Raw genomic sequence first — 14,318 nt, forward strand, 5'->3', positions numbered from 1 at the left:
CATGCACGCATTGGCAATATGAATGAATATGGTCACATATTAGCTGGTGGTTTAACTAGATGATACTTGGCCTCATAGCAAATTTACAGCCCCCTAAACCTTGTGAACAGTTTTTTATGCCGTTGCTTATCAATGAGTGCAACCATTGACAGAATAGGCCCTTGCATTTCAAGTGCACAGAGCTCCAAACATCCCACTAAATAGTGACTGTCTATGGCATGTTAGCCCCTCTCATATTTGCTAGAATCCACAGATTGCCAGTCCTGGGCCTCCGGACACCTTTGTATTGTTCCATTGCAGATCCTCTTTATGCTGATTTATCAAGATGTTCCTCCTCCACCAGGATCACAAGATTATATCTAAACAGATCAACGAGAATCTATACATGCCCAGATGGTCAGACAGTATGGTATCATTTGGCCAAACTGCCGGCAAATCTGGGCATGTACAGCCAGCTTTATTCTTCCATGTATCTTTTTTCTCACTACCCATAGTAAACCCTGTAAAACTTATCCCCTAAACTAGATGTTTTATGATTTCTTAGGTTTAAGACCCCTGTATAACACAACATTCTTGCAGGGTCCTTTAGATAATGGCAATGTACAGTTATATAAAAACATGAATGTAAAATAGTCATCCATTAATCTTTCTTTAAATATCCAAGATACCAAATAGTTTTGATCCCAAACCTCACCCTAACTGGCTTCATTTGGAGCCTAGCTCCTATTATTTGGTTTGCCCTGGGGGAGGTGAACCCCCAGTGCTTTGGAACATATGCCCTAAACAAAGCAGGACTGAGGACAGAAATTCAAGTAGGAGAGGTCAATTTACATATGGCTTTCTTTCATAATACAAATGGATACATTTTCCCTTTATTAACAAAATGCTAAACCTATTTGGAACTACCTCCCAGTTTCAGTGCCTCTGTGAGGATGACGTGGCGGGTAATTTTTATTTACATATCATTTCATGTATTTTAATTCCATGTTTTATCCATGTGAACAGGGTCGGACTGGCCCGAGGGACACTGGGAAAAAACCCTGTGGGCCCGGCCCTCATGGGCCCCTGCCGGACCATACCCCTCTCCTGATCTCTTGGCCCTACAAAAAAACAATTTGCGGCGCCGCACAGCGCCGTTCGATCATGCGTGCAGCTCCTTTCGCGCATGTGCGGCGTCGCAGTATGGGGTCCCTGGACAGCGGCCCTTGAAAGGAGTCCCAGTGGGCCCCGGGCCCCCCAGTCCGACCCTGCATGTGAACAAAAAGCATTTGGGGTAAGAGAGTAAAGCAGAATGACTTTTGGAAAGGAATCCAGTCTAACTCCTAAAGTTTCCATTTTTTGTGGAATACCCTACAAACCAAAAATTACATACTGGGCTTTAAAACAAACACAAAAGGTGGAGATATATTCAGCAACTGCCCTATGGGTGAGCTTTAGCCTGTAAGCGATTGTCCAACACTTTTTTTCTCTCACTGGTGTAAATACGCCAGCAGAGAAAATGCAAACTGGTTGCCATTTGTGAACAATACTGGGTTTCCTTATCCACTTTAAAGCCCTAAGATAACACTGTGTGCCATTGCCCTTATGACAATGTGACAGTTAGGGGCACATTTATCAAGGGTCAAATTTTGAATTCATGTCTGCCATACTCCCATAAACTCCCATAAATTTGAAATTCGACCAATCGGAATTTATTAATAAATGAGTTCTTTCAACTCGTACAAATTGAAATGACCCAAAAACTCGAATCGAAATTTGATTTGAATTAGAAAATTTGAATTTAAAAAACTTGATTTTTCTCCAAATAAAACTCAAATGTCAGGAAGGCTGCAAACTTATACAGTAATTCGGCAGGTTTTAGGTGGCAAACATTTGAATTTGAGTTCTTAGGGCCAGAGTATGATATATTTTAAAATTTGAATTAAAACTCGAATCAAGTTTGGATAATTCACAATTTGAATTTGAGAGTTTTGACAAAAAACGTTGCTTAATAAATCTGCCCCTTAGTGTCTCGTGAGGCAACTTCAGGCGACTTCGGGCATCGAAGCAACGGGGCGTTTTCTCATTATAGCAGACGGAAGGCAGTCGAAAGGCAGTTCGGGGAGAATGTCGTACTTAAGAAGAGGCGATTAGTCTCCCCAAATCTGCCCTTGTGCCCCTGCCCTAAGTGTATCCTCGGCCAGCAAAAATATGGCAAGTCAGATTTGTTTTTGATTAATCACTGTTGAAAGCTTGTGCGAATGGGAAGTGATATTTGGCGTTTGCATTTACATTGCTCTTGGAAGACAGGCAGTCATCAGTCTGTATGCAAAAATAGTGTCTGGTCAATACAAATAACAGTTTCTGGGCTGGAACTAATTAACATGTGTATAGTTTATCTTGCTTGATTAGCGGCACCACCCAAGACAAAATAAATAACCATGGGTGTGAGAAGTTAAGCAAGAGTTCAAAAGGAACAGAGACAAAGGAGATTGGAGCATAACAATGGAGAAGAAGATGCGCTTTTGTATGCTCTGTGTCATTAGGGATTTGAGAGCCTGTATGGGATTTGTGTTTTATGCCAGTGGGTATTATTCTTGCACTGCATGTATAAGAAACACAAATAAAATGTACCTTTTCAAGCTGCTTGGTAGCTTCCACAACTTGAGAATGTAAGTGGCCATTTTCTTTGGTTAAGCGACTACAGTCTTCTGCCATTTTGGTTCGTAAATATTTATCTTCATCTGCAGACATCTGTTTTTCCTTCAGTTGGTATCTTAGTTTTTCTGCTTCTTTGCTGGTAATAACATGTACGGAATTACATTATTCAGAATATTTCCAAGATTTATCCAGGCCTGGTTTAAGGCTTGCTGCTCAAAGGATAGAACGCTCCATTTAGAAATATGTTTTTTTTTAATTTGAAATTATTTATAAATATTTCATAAATCATTATCAATATTTGCATTTATAAATATAAATAGGAGCTGCCGTTCACAGTTGGTCTGCGATAATGAATTCTATACAGGGCTGAGCTAGGCAGTTCCATCTAGTGGTTTAGAATGGACTGTGCAGTTCTATAGATGGCAAGGAACATGGCAGCAACCTCTCTTCTGTAAAAATACAAATATGCTACAAAAGAGGGTTCTATGCAGAGTGGCAGCTGCAGAATTCAGACTTGTGAGTCTCCCTGATCAATTGAGCTAGTGCATATAATTATATAATAATAATTATATTATATGCCCTAAACCAATATGGAATATCAACATTTTACACAATACTATGCTAATGTAATAACCTGGACTTCAATTCTTGAGATGCTACTTTTTTTCTTTAAAACAGGATTTTTGGGTGGATAATCCACTAAACATCCTTGATGGACTCATTTATGACATACTAGATGTCTAGTTGCTGCTTGCTCTTATAGTAGAGTCCTGCGCGGAACCAATTTCTAAGACAGGGACCCAACCCGAACCCACAGCCAGCGTCCCGAACCACAACCCGCATATTTGCCCACTTTGATCCACTACACAACCTGGACCCGCAACCCGACTCGCAACCCACTGACCACCATCAAACAGGAACTGATGGTGCTGCAAACCAGAAGTGACGTCATCAAAAGTGGGCCGGGACAGAAACAAGTTTTGTAAAACATTAAAAGGAGTAAAATATAGACAATATTACATAAGATAAGAAATTTAGATGAGACCTGCAACCCGACCCGCGACCCACGGGTATACCCGCACCTGAATATCCTTCCCTCATTCCGCAGGGTGCACACTTTTTTTTGCGGGTGGCCCACGGGTACCTGACCCGCTGCAGGACTCTATCTTATAGGGTCAGCAAGCTTACTTACTGTGCATCAGCGTGTTGGTACTGGAAGTTGTACATTGCTGTACTGCTGGAAATCCCATGTTTTGAATAAAAAGGTGCCATCTCCATGAAATTGGGTTCTGAGTATGGCACAAATTATTTTCTTTTTTATCCCATGATACCTGATGTCCTTTACAGCACTGCCACTACCAGTGCAGAGATTTTAACACTGATTAGAACTCTATTAGAAATCAGAGATCCAATCAGGAATGCAAAATAACATTTAGTGCGCATTAGCATTTCGAACATGATTCAACTTGATCACAAATCGTTCCAACTCTCTGATCTAAATACAAATGTGCTCAACTGCAGGTGCGTGAAACAGAAAGATACAAATATGAGCTCATCAGCAGGAGCAAATAGATGCAATATAATTTGGTGGGATTGCATTTCTGCAGAAAACACTGATGTGCATGAGAACTTACATGTAGTGATCTCTCCATTATTATCTGTTGTAGCCCAAAATGAAGGACCTCAACCACAGGTTTTGCATAACCTCCAGAAATCTCAATTGCAGCACAAAGCCAGCTAATACTTACCACAACTCTGAACCAATTCTGTTTTGTACAGACTGTGCAGTGGTGAGATATTTTTCTTCCAGCTGGTGTAGAAGAGACTGCATCCTAAGGCATTCTGTTCTCTTCTCTGCAAGTTTTTCCTCGACATTTTCATGTTGTTTGACTTGTTCCTGAAGCTGCAAAGTGGTAAAAAATGAAATATTAAATATGGTTTGACTTTCAGGCATCATGAATTTAATGCTTTAAATTGTTTTTTTTTTTCTGTAGAAACGGATACATAACTTACAACCATGAAGATGCCAAAGAGGTTGTCAGTGTCGGACTGGGACACCAGGGGCCCACCAAAAGACCTTAGATCAGGGGCCAACTCTCTGTACTATTAAAATTCCTCTCCTCACGCAACCTCTATTCTGTTAGTCTCTTTTCTTTACATGTTATAATCTATTCAATCTATTTAGTCTCTAAGAAATAAAAATTCGGTAATGGCCATGAAATATGCAGAATGTTTAGAAGCAGGAGAGCCCACTGACACCTGGGCCCACCGGGAGTTTTCCTGATATCCCTGTGGGCCAGTCTGACACTGGAAGTTGTTCTACAACAATAAGGGGGCAGTGCGAGGTAGGGATGCTGACTCCATAAAAGTAAAGTAGTAGCAATACTATTTCCAAATTAAATCAAATACTGTAAATATCTATAACAGGTTTTTTTTAAATACAGCTTTTTTTTGTTTTGTTTACACAAAAATACATGATTAAATACATGAACATAAGGAGATTAGGACAAAAAGGGGGGTATTTTTTCCTTTAAAGGAACAGTAACATCAAAAAATGAAAGCATTTTATAGGAATGACTATATAATGTACTCTTGCCTTGCACTGGTAAAAGTGGTGTGTTTGCTTCAGACAGGTTCCAAATATACACTGGCACTCGCGGATTCTGCCTTGTTCAGCAGGATTCGGACGAATTCAAGTGCCAGGCCGAAACAAATCCAAATTCTAAAAATCACGAGAATTGTGTTTTTTTTCCAACTTGCTTTGATGAGGATAGTGCTGGTTAGGTGTCAAAACAGTTGTAAACCCAGGTTATCAACTCTTGAAAGGGCCTCAAAAGTATTGCATTCCAGATTAATATCTGTGATCATTTGTACACAGCTGTGAATGCTCTCCATGGTTGATGGCTCTACATTGAGTTTAAGAATACTTAACCATCATCCATCAAACCCTTACTTACTTTACTTTCATTATTCATTTTTCTTATACTACTTGTACTTACTGAGCTTTTTGTTTACTATTCCATGAAATAATAATCATCACCCCTATTTAGAAACTGAAAATAATAACCGTGGCCTGCAGGTGAAGGACATCTCTTTCTTTCTCCTTTACACTGATGCTAGTCTTTTGCAGGTCAAGTTGAATTTTCTGTAAGTCCTCCTCCTTATGTGCAATATCTTGTGTGTAAACCTCAGCAAGCTTCTTTAGCTGGGTGACATCTTCCAATAAGACCATCTTTTCCCGAAGGTTTGCCGCTGGTTAATAAAAAAAGAAAGAAAAGAAATCATCAGGTTAACCACTAAAATTACAGCTTTTAGAAGCTATGAAGGACTGCTGGGATATACACAGCAATAAGAGACCACAGGCTAAATGTCCCCTATTTATGCCTTTATTTATAATTTTAGCAATAAATGTTGAGTGTAAGGGCAGGACTAGACGAAGCGATTGTAGCCGACACATTGCATTGCGACTAAACGCATGCGACGTGGCGGATGTTCTAATGAAAACGTAAGTGAAGGAGAAATTGCAGGTAACAACTACATTGATCCAATTGTCGGATGAAAACGCAGCGGTCCGACAGTCGGACCAATTTCTTATTGATGAAAAAGCTTGAATGTAAAATATTCAAGGTGAAAAACATGAATACTACAGTGAACCAAGTTTTCAAATTACTCTGATTAATTGAGTTTTCGAGCAAAACCCACCGAAAAGACCCAAACATCATGAAGACTACAAACATCTTCAAATGGTTGAAAGGACCTCTGCCATTGACTTCTACGTGACTTTGACAGGTTTTAGAGTATTTTCGGGTTTGAGCTATTTCCAGCTTCAGGGTGTAATATATCTCATAAAATTTAAGTTTTATTTTTAAAAACCTTTTATTGAAAAACTACCATCGAAAACTCGGGGAAAACACAACCCGCCTAGTATGCTATTGCACATTGACGCTATGTAGTGCCATAACTTTCTTAACTTCTTTTTTGTCTTCCGGTAATGGGGGGAAATCCATTAATAAAATAGCTGAATAAACAATATCTGGGTAAAATGTTGCTGGGGTAGAAAGAAGCTAGAATGTATTTTGTCAACAGCCAATGCAACGACTAGGATGGGCTCAGGTGCTAAAGCTCAGATTACTCTCCAGTAGTGTTTAAACCCACCCATATCCCTCATCCTGTGAATGTGAGATTGTATGCAGGATCCTTCACAACACATTTTTCTTCTTTTGTGAAAGGCCTTATTGTTTGTTTCGGTTAGACCCCCTCGGGTCCTGGGTGTTGTCAGAGCCCCTTGTTCTATGTACAAAAATATATATGAACTACACAAAGTTTTTTTTTCACATGATCTCATTTAATTGGACTTATGATGATTAAAAGGAAACCATTACTGTCTATGGCTGGTTTTCCCAACCCCCTTAAGTCAAACAACATTTTACTTTTTTGGCTGTGACCCCACCGAGTGGATTTTTCCTGTCTTCTGGATCAGAATTTTTGTTATCCTCTGACAAAAACCTGATCAGATCACACCCCTAAATAGTTTTGAGTTATGTCCTGTTCACTACACACATCCCAAACATGTGTGTTCTAACTGTGTCACTACAGGCTGACAAAGGCTTTTGGAGCAGAAAAGGAATACTAGAGTAGCTTGGAAACATGGCAGATGGTGCAATTCTCTTGTCTATGGAAAAGATCTGACACCTGGCAAAACAGATGATACTGCAAGCGGAAAAACAATAAATTTAAATTCTTTAAATTCATTTAGTTGTAACTCAAGTTCTACACTGTATCTGTTCAGATTCAACAATATATTGTATACATTACTTTACCAATTTTTCTGATCACTGCTATTTCACCTTAGAACAGATTTGCAAATACTCATCGAAGCTTGAAAAGTACATTACAATTTTTTCATCAATACAGGTAGAAACAATTAAGCAAACATTTTGTTTAAAAAAACATTACAAATAAGCTCTTGAGGGTTCCCGACACTGCATAACACGCCCACTAAATCATGCAGATAGAGTTTCTCTGCCAGTTGTCTGTGTATTGTGTAGCATTGAGCCTTTGGAAACCCTTTTATGAAAGAGCAGAGCAGACAACAAGAGACACAGCAGTCTGATCTAATCTGATTACCTGAAAAGGTTTGAAGGTTATTGTGAAGTGACTCCTTCTCTCTTTTCACAGAATTTATTCTTGTCTCTTTGATACTTAGCTCCACCTCCATGTTGTTTATCTGAGACTGCAGTTCCTAAACAGATGGGAAGAAATGTGTTTATATATATATATATATATATATATATATATATATATATATATATATTTAAAAAAAAAGACCAGCAACTCCAAATATCTTGTGAAAAGCTATATGTGTATATTGCACGATAAATCAGTTATACATTTCCAAAAAAAGACCAGCAACTCTGAGTATCTTGTGAAAAGCTATATGTGTATTCCAATAAGCATGAAAAAAGCCAACGTGACGTTTCGGTCCACACGGGGACCTTTCTCTGTGTGGACCGAAACGTCATGTTGGCTTTTTTCATGCTTATTTGAATACACATATAGCTTTTCACAAGATACTCAGAGTTGCTGGTCTTTTTTTGGAAATGTCTAACTGATTTAGCGTGCAATATACATATATATAAAAGGAAAATAAATGCATGGGTGGGTATAATATCACATCTGCCATTGCTGAAAAACCAAGTATTGTAGGACATCATCAATTGACAGCAGGATCTGGGAGGAGACAAGGAGGTATTTTTGGCAGTCATTAACAACATCTCTACAGAAGGAATGACATGTTAAAAATAATATAATGATATTTCTATTAATATTTCCATTAGACATACATAAAGATGTGCTTTTAACACTCTCTGTGCAAATGATAGAAGCCCAGTGCCTGTTGGTCAGTTAATTGCATTAGCCCCTACTTTCTTTCTATAACATGGAGTTTGTTTAAACATCTCAGCAAGGGAAGGTGGTGTCAAAGTACAACTAAAAAATTCCAGGAAAGACTAATACAGTACAAACTATTTAATCAACTACCGTATATGTAACCCCAGTCAAGCTCAAACGCATAGGGAGAACCCCCCTCGACCATTGTCCTCAATGTAACACCCAACAAGGCAACTTCTACCACATGTTATGGGATTGCCCGACTGTAGCCTCCTATTGGGCACAAATAATCCAAACTTTGGCCACTGAGTTTCCCCATGTATTGTGTCCCCCTCGTTCTGCTTACTAGGAATAATGGACGATGTCCTCACAACAAACCAGGCGCGCTTGAGGACCAGAGTGTTACTATACTATGCCAAAAAATGTGATACTACACTGGACGAGCCCTAAGTCACCTACCAGAGAATCCTGGATTCGCCTAGTTAACTCTGCTATCCCCCTCATTAATCTTACCAGAGGTAGTTACAAATAATTTGATAAAATCTGGAGTCCCTGGTGGGAAACTGGACTGGGCGCCTCAGTAACATTCACTCTTGCTGAAGTCAGGACTGCCAATGCCCTTTGAGACCTATATAGGAATTAATAGACCTCCATACTTAATCAAACCTGACTCATAAATTGCTTCCTAGATTAAATCCAATGACCAAGATCCTATGTACTATGTAACACGCTGTATCTACTGCATACCTGAACTCTGTATATATGATGTTTTTTTCTGAAAGTCTTGTAAACCAAGGAGACTTCTTGGCAGCTAAAATATCATTTTAGTAAAAATTATTGTTTAATGGTCTCTGCATTGGTGCAATCTTCACCATTTGGCTACTCAAATGCTTTTTCGGCAATAAAAGCCCCATTTTCAGACAGTGGCAGACAAAATAAATACCTACTTTCATTTGTGTTATCATATTTTCAGCCTCAGAAGTCAGTTTTGGTTGAATGCTGGTTGCTTTTTTAGCCTGATCTCTTGTGAATTATATTGTTAAGAAAAGTGAAACATTTTAACTTATATACACAGGTGAACTGAATCATTATATAGACTTATTCTTACAATTGTCATTTGAAACACTGTTTTATTTTCAGATGCTGTACTTGACTTTTCAAATCCTTGGGAAAAAATTGCATTGAAAAAATTATAAACTATTCTCCACAACTTTGCACCAAAAAAAGACAATGATTCTCAGGGGTCAGACTGGTCCACCAGGATACCAAGAAGAATCCTGGTGGACCCCCGAGGTCTGCTACTCCACTCCCTCCCCACTAGTCTTGTGTTCCCAGTAGGCCCAAAATGCTTCTCCAACACTGGTTTTAACGTCAATTTTACCCATATGACTATATGTGATTAACTGATGTTCCCAGGCCTTAAAGGAACAGTTCAGTTTAAAAAAAAACTGGGTAAATAGATAGGCTGCACAAAATAAAAAATGTTTCTAATATAGTTAGTTAGCCAAAAAATGTAATGTATAAAGGCTGGAGTGATTGGATGTCTAACATAATAGCCAGAACACTACTTCCTGCTTTCCAGCTCTCTTGGTTTCCACTGAATGGTTACCAGGTAGTAACCAATCAGTGATTTGAGGGGGGATCATAACTGTTGCTTTTGAATCTGAGCTGAATGCTGAGGATCAATTGCAAACTCACTGAACAGTTATGTCCTATGCGGCCCCCTTCAAGTCGCTGACTAACTCAGAGTTAGAGAGCGGCAAAGCAGAAAGTTGTGTTCTGTTATGTTAGACATCCACTCACTCCAGCCTTTATACATTACAGTTTTTGCTAACTAACTATTGAATTTTTTTTTATTTTGCACAGCCTATCTGTTTACCCAGTTTTTATTTTTACACTGCTTGTTCCTTTAAGGAGAATAACTAAGAGGATCAGTGCTCTTCTGAATAAAGCTGTTATGGTCTTTAAGAACTTTGGGTTCTTTAGCACTTACATTTTATGACCTGCCATCCTACTTTGCAGTAGGGCTGAGACCAGGGGGGATCCTGGCCCCTCCGCCACCTGAGGCAGCAGCAGTTGCTGCTGCGCCCCCCCCCTGGAAATTAGCTCTTAAAGTACCAGGCCTGAGTCGACAGCCTCAACTTGCCTCATTGGCGAAGCACCCCTGGCTGAGACTACTCCTAGCTAATCAAGAATGTGTGATTTCCTACAGGACAAGAAGCCTTAACTGTTATTTTATAAAACAGGCTATAAATTCAGGGCCACACGCCTCGGTCAATTTATATTTTATCGCCAAAGCTTGTAAAATGTACAATCTATGTGCAGATTTAGTTCTGTAGTGTTTGATCAGCATTCGGGTTTTAGCTGAGTAGAATGAAATCAGTCTCTTTCACTCCCTCTTTCTATACAGTATATATATTTACATATATTATATATTGTGGTCAGCTGTAGTGTGATGGCAGCAGATTGTGACTGGTCAACTCACTTTGCAGAATTGAGGGCTATATTTAAGCTTACAAATAATGATAGCATATGCCATTCATTAGTCTGCCCAGCCAGTAAAACCATCTGCCCCACATCACACCAACAGGCAGTGGTGGAGAACAATGCTATTTTCCTTGGAAGTTCAGACATGCAGGTTGTCTACCAGCAGGTATAGAGAGGATCAGCATGCAAACCCCCAAATGAGTGCTCGGACAAGGAAATAGGCACTTCAGCTCCCACTTGGGAAGTAATTCTCCTGCAATCTGCCAGCAAGATGCATTTTTGCCTTTGTGTTTGGTCAGCTGTAGCCTGAAAGCTTGTGGATGTTTTATCCAATTCGATATCTGGGCTACCAATTTAAAGCTATGAAAGGAAATGAGAATAGTTTTAGGCCTCTGTTGATTTGTTAATAAATAATCATTCATGAGGGGGGTAATAGCAATAAAGCCTGTGTAGCATTTTGGGTAAAGAAAAAGTACATTTATTAGTAAGGATATAGAAAAGATGTCTCTAGATCCAGAAGATAGACTTGTTTCTGAAGGTTCTTTATATATTCTGCTTCAATGAATGGAAACAGTTCCATGTTTCTAAAAAAAAAAAAAGAAGAATAATACTAATAATAATACACAATGCTGCGAAGAAGTATAAACTACCGTTGATAGATGATAAAATCAGTGTTTCTCGGAACCACCTGTTTTTTTCCACGTGTCACTGATTCCCTAGTCCTGTTTAGCTTTGTCCTGAAAAATTGTCCTAACCAGGGGAGAGAAGCAGGGGGAGAATGTTGAAATCTTCTGCATTCATCAAAGATCAGGAGCTAGCAGTTGTTGGAAGGTAAATTTATTTGCAGAGCAAAAAAAAAATTACAACAAAAAAAATATATATATATATATTTTTGCTAACTTTTCACAGAAGGCAATGATGTCCCAACTCCATATATAAAAAAGGGTAAATTCAACTACCTCTTTTCAGGCAGCCACCCTACATTTATACTGCTTGCTCTATAAACAGGAGTTTGAATGAACAGCATTTTGAGGTACGGACTAAGAATTAAAATAGGCCCTGGCATTTCAGGTACACAGAGGCCCAATCAGCTCACATAGAGGCCCAAACAGCCCCCACCAGCCCACTAAATACTGACTTTCTATGGCACCTTATAGCAGCCGCTCTGGCATTTGCCAGAACCCACAGATTGCCAGTCCGGGCCTGTTTTGATATTACTTAAAGGACCAGTAACACTAAAGTTTTAAGTTAAAAAAACATTATAGCCCCTCTAGTACCTCATCCTTCCAGCACCATTTTAACTATTTATTAATAAATACCATAATGAATATCTTTTTCTGGTTGTGCTGTGTCTCTGAAATAGGGAATTTTCTGCTTGATAATTAGTGACGACCCCTAAGCTTAGCTTCTCAACAGCTGCGCAGAGCCCACTGAGCATGTGAGTGTCACAGACACTTTCCAAGATGGTGACCCCCTGTGACAAGTTTGAAGTCCTGGATCATTGCTGCTATTGACAAGCTGAAATTGAGGCTGATGCAATAAGTTCAGTATATAAAATATGGCATTTTTAGCCATGTTAATTTTTAGAGTTTAGTTCTCCTTTAAAGAACCAGCACTTGCTCCTATCACCTTTAAAAAGCAGATTATACTTGCATGGTGTACAAATGTTGTTACTGGGAAAGTTTTTAGGGCACATACTTATTCTAGTTTTAGTATTACCACAAAGGATGTACTACTATGTACCGTATTTACTGTATACGGCTGAAATTACAATAAAATCACTTGACTTGACTCCTTATAAGAAGTACTACAGTATATTCCATGGGCTCTTGAGCTGTTGTGTGAGCACTGTCCCCCCATTTGTTGTGCTGTATTTTGTGTTGGAACCCAGAGGCGAGCGGGATTTTGGAGCTAAGGAGTAAATTACCAGCAACCCCAGGAACTTTTTTTTCACTTATTGGAGACAGAACAATCCTATAGGGTTTATTTAATGTTTACATGATTTTCTAGTAGACTTCAGGTATGAAGATCCAAATTACAGAAGGATCTGTTATCTGGAAAACCCCAGGTCCCAAGCATTCTGGATAACAGGTCCTATACCTGTACAACTTAAACAGCTGACTGGTTGCCGTAGACTACAGTGGTACACTTTTGCACCCATGATAATAAATCTAGTGTACCAGTGGGCTCAGTAATACAAAACTGTTAAACTGTTAGGAAATGTAGTGTTATACTCACATAGAATCTGTGGTTTTCATATTTCTTTTGAAAGCTTTTGACTTCAGCGATGCCCTTAGGGTTTCTGTTAGACCAGCAAAAAATAAAATACATGTAAAACTGCCTTAAATTACACCTGCACTACCAATAGGCAAAAAACAAAACAAAAATAGAAATAGAAAAAACACAATTACTGGCCCTTACACACTCAATCCTCTTCCGGCTTCTTCATGCTTCTTGCGGCTGCGCATGCGCAGTAGAGTGAAAAACCGAATTTTAACTAAAAAGTCGCCTATTTTGTTCTACTGCGCATGTTTCTGCCCTGGGAAATTTGAAGAAAGATCGCTCTCAGGCCGGTGCAGTTTTTTGCTGATAGGAGCACCAGCCTGGGGTTTCAGGTAAGAATATACAATCACTTGGGGGTGCCTAACATTTGGCACCACCAAGTGGTTAATGACTTTCCTACTCCTTTAAAGGGGTAGTTCAACTTTAAATTAACTCTTTGTATGTTATAGAATGGTCAATATTAAGCAACTGTTCAAACGGTCTTCATTGTTTTTTTTTTTTTTGCCTTTGAATTATTTGCCTTGCTCTTCCTAACTTTCCAGCTTTCAAATAAGGGTCACTGACCCTTTCTAAAAACAAATGCTCTATAAGGCTACACATATATTAGTCATCATTCTATTTACTTCATCTCCTATTCATATTCCAGCCTCTTCTTCAAATTAGCGCTAAGTTTCTAGGTTAATTTGGACCCTAGCAACCAGAATGCATTGCAACAAAAAACTTGTATATCCCAGCAGTTCATACCCCAAGTGCATCAATCAGTGGTGTAACTAGATGTTACTGGGCCCCACAGCAAATACATTTTAGGACCCTCAACATATCCAGAGATTGCCCTGTTTTACCAATATATGTTCAAATTACTAATTAATTAGGGCCTCATGGGGCCCCATATACCTTATGGGCCCCCCTGCAGCTGCAGGGTCTGCTTCCTCTATAGTTACGCCCCTGGCATCAATCCTTTTAAAGACGTACCACCCGCCTCGAATATACTACTAACCCGAGAGAAAACATTTTTTTCA

The 14,318-nt window shown here is 39.1% G+C and overlaps 1 protein-coding gene and 1 long non-coding RNA gene across 2 annotated transcripts in view; one reads left to right on the forward strand and one right to left on the reverse strand.

Annotated features, from left to right (window-relative positions):
* LOC108719310 (protein CROWDED NUCLEI 3) overlaps nt 1-14,318 on the reverse strand; it is a 44,983-nt gene that overhangs the window by 25,535 nt on the left and 5,130 nt on the right. Inside the window, exons 2-8 of the mRNA XM_018268093.2 lie at nt 13,255-13,318; nt 11,511-11,600; nt 9,477-9,555; nt 7,768-7,882; nt 5,708-5,892; nt 4,389-4,543; nt 2,614-2,776 (exon numbers count right to left, since the gene is read on the reverse strand). Coding sequence (XP_018123582.1) covers nt 2,614-2,776; nt 4,389-4,543; nt 5,708-5,892; nt 7,768-7,882; nt 9,477-9,555; nt 11,511-11,600; nt 13,255-13,318 — 851 coding nt within the window. The remainder of the gene's footprint in view (nt 1-2,613; nt 2,777-4,388; nt 4,544-5,707; nt 5,893-7,767; nt 7,883-9,476; nt 9,556-11,510; nt 11,601-13,254; nt 13,319-14,318) is intronic.
* LOC121394754 lies at nt 2,066-4,769 on the forward strand. The gene is made up of 2 exons (XR_005961997.1): nt 2,066-2,651; nt 4,635-4,769. It is a non-coding gene; the product is annotated as an uncharacterized LOC121394754 (long non-coding RNA).

The sequence above is a fragment of the Xenopus laevis genome, chromosome 6L (genome assembly GCF_017654675.1).
Source record: "Xenopus laevis strain J_2021 chromosome 6L, Xenopus_laevis_v10.1, whole genome shotgun sequence".
In the NCBI taxonomy this organism is placed as follows: Eukaryota; Metazoa; Chordata; class Amphibia; order Anura; family Pipidae; genus Xenopus; species Xenopus laevis.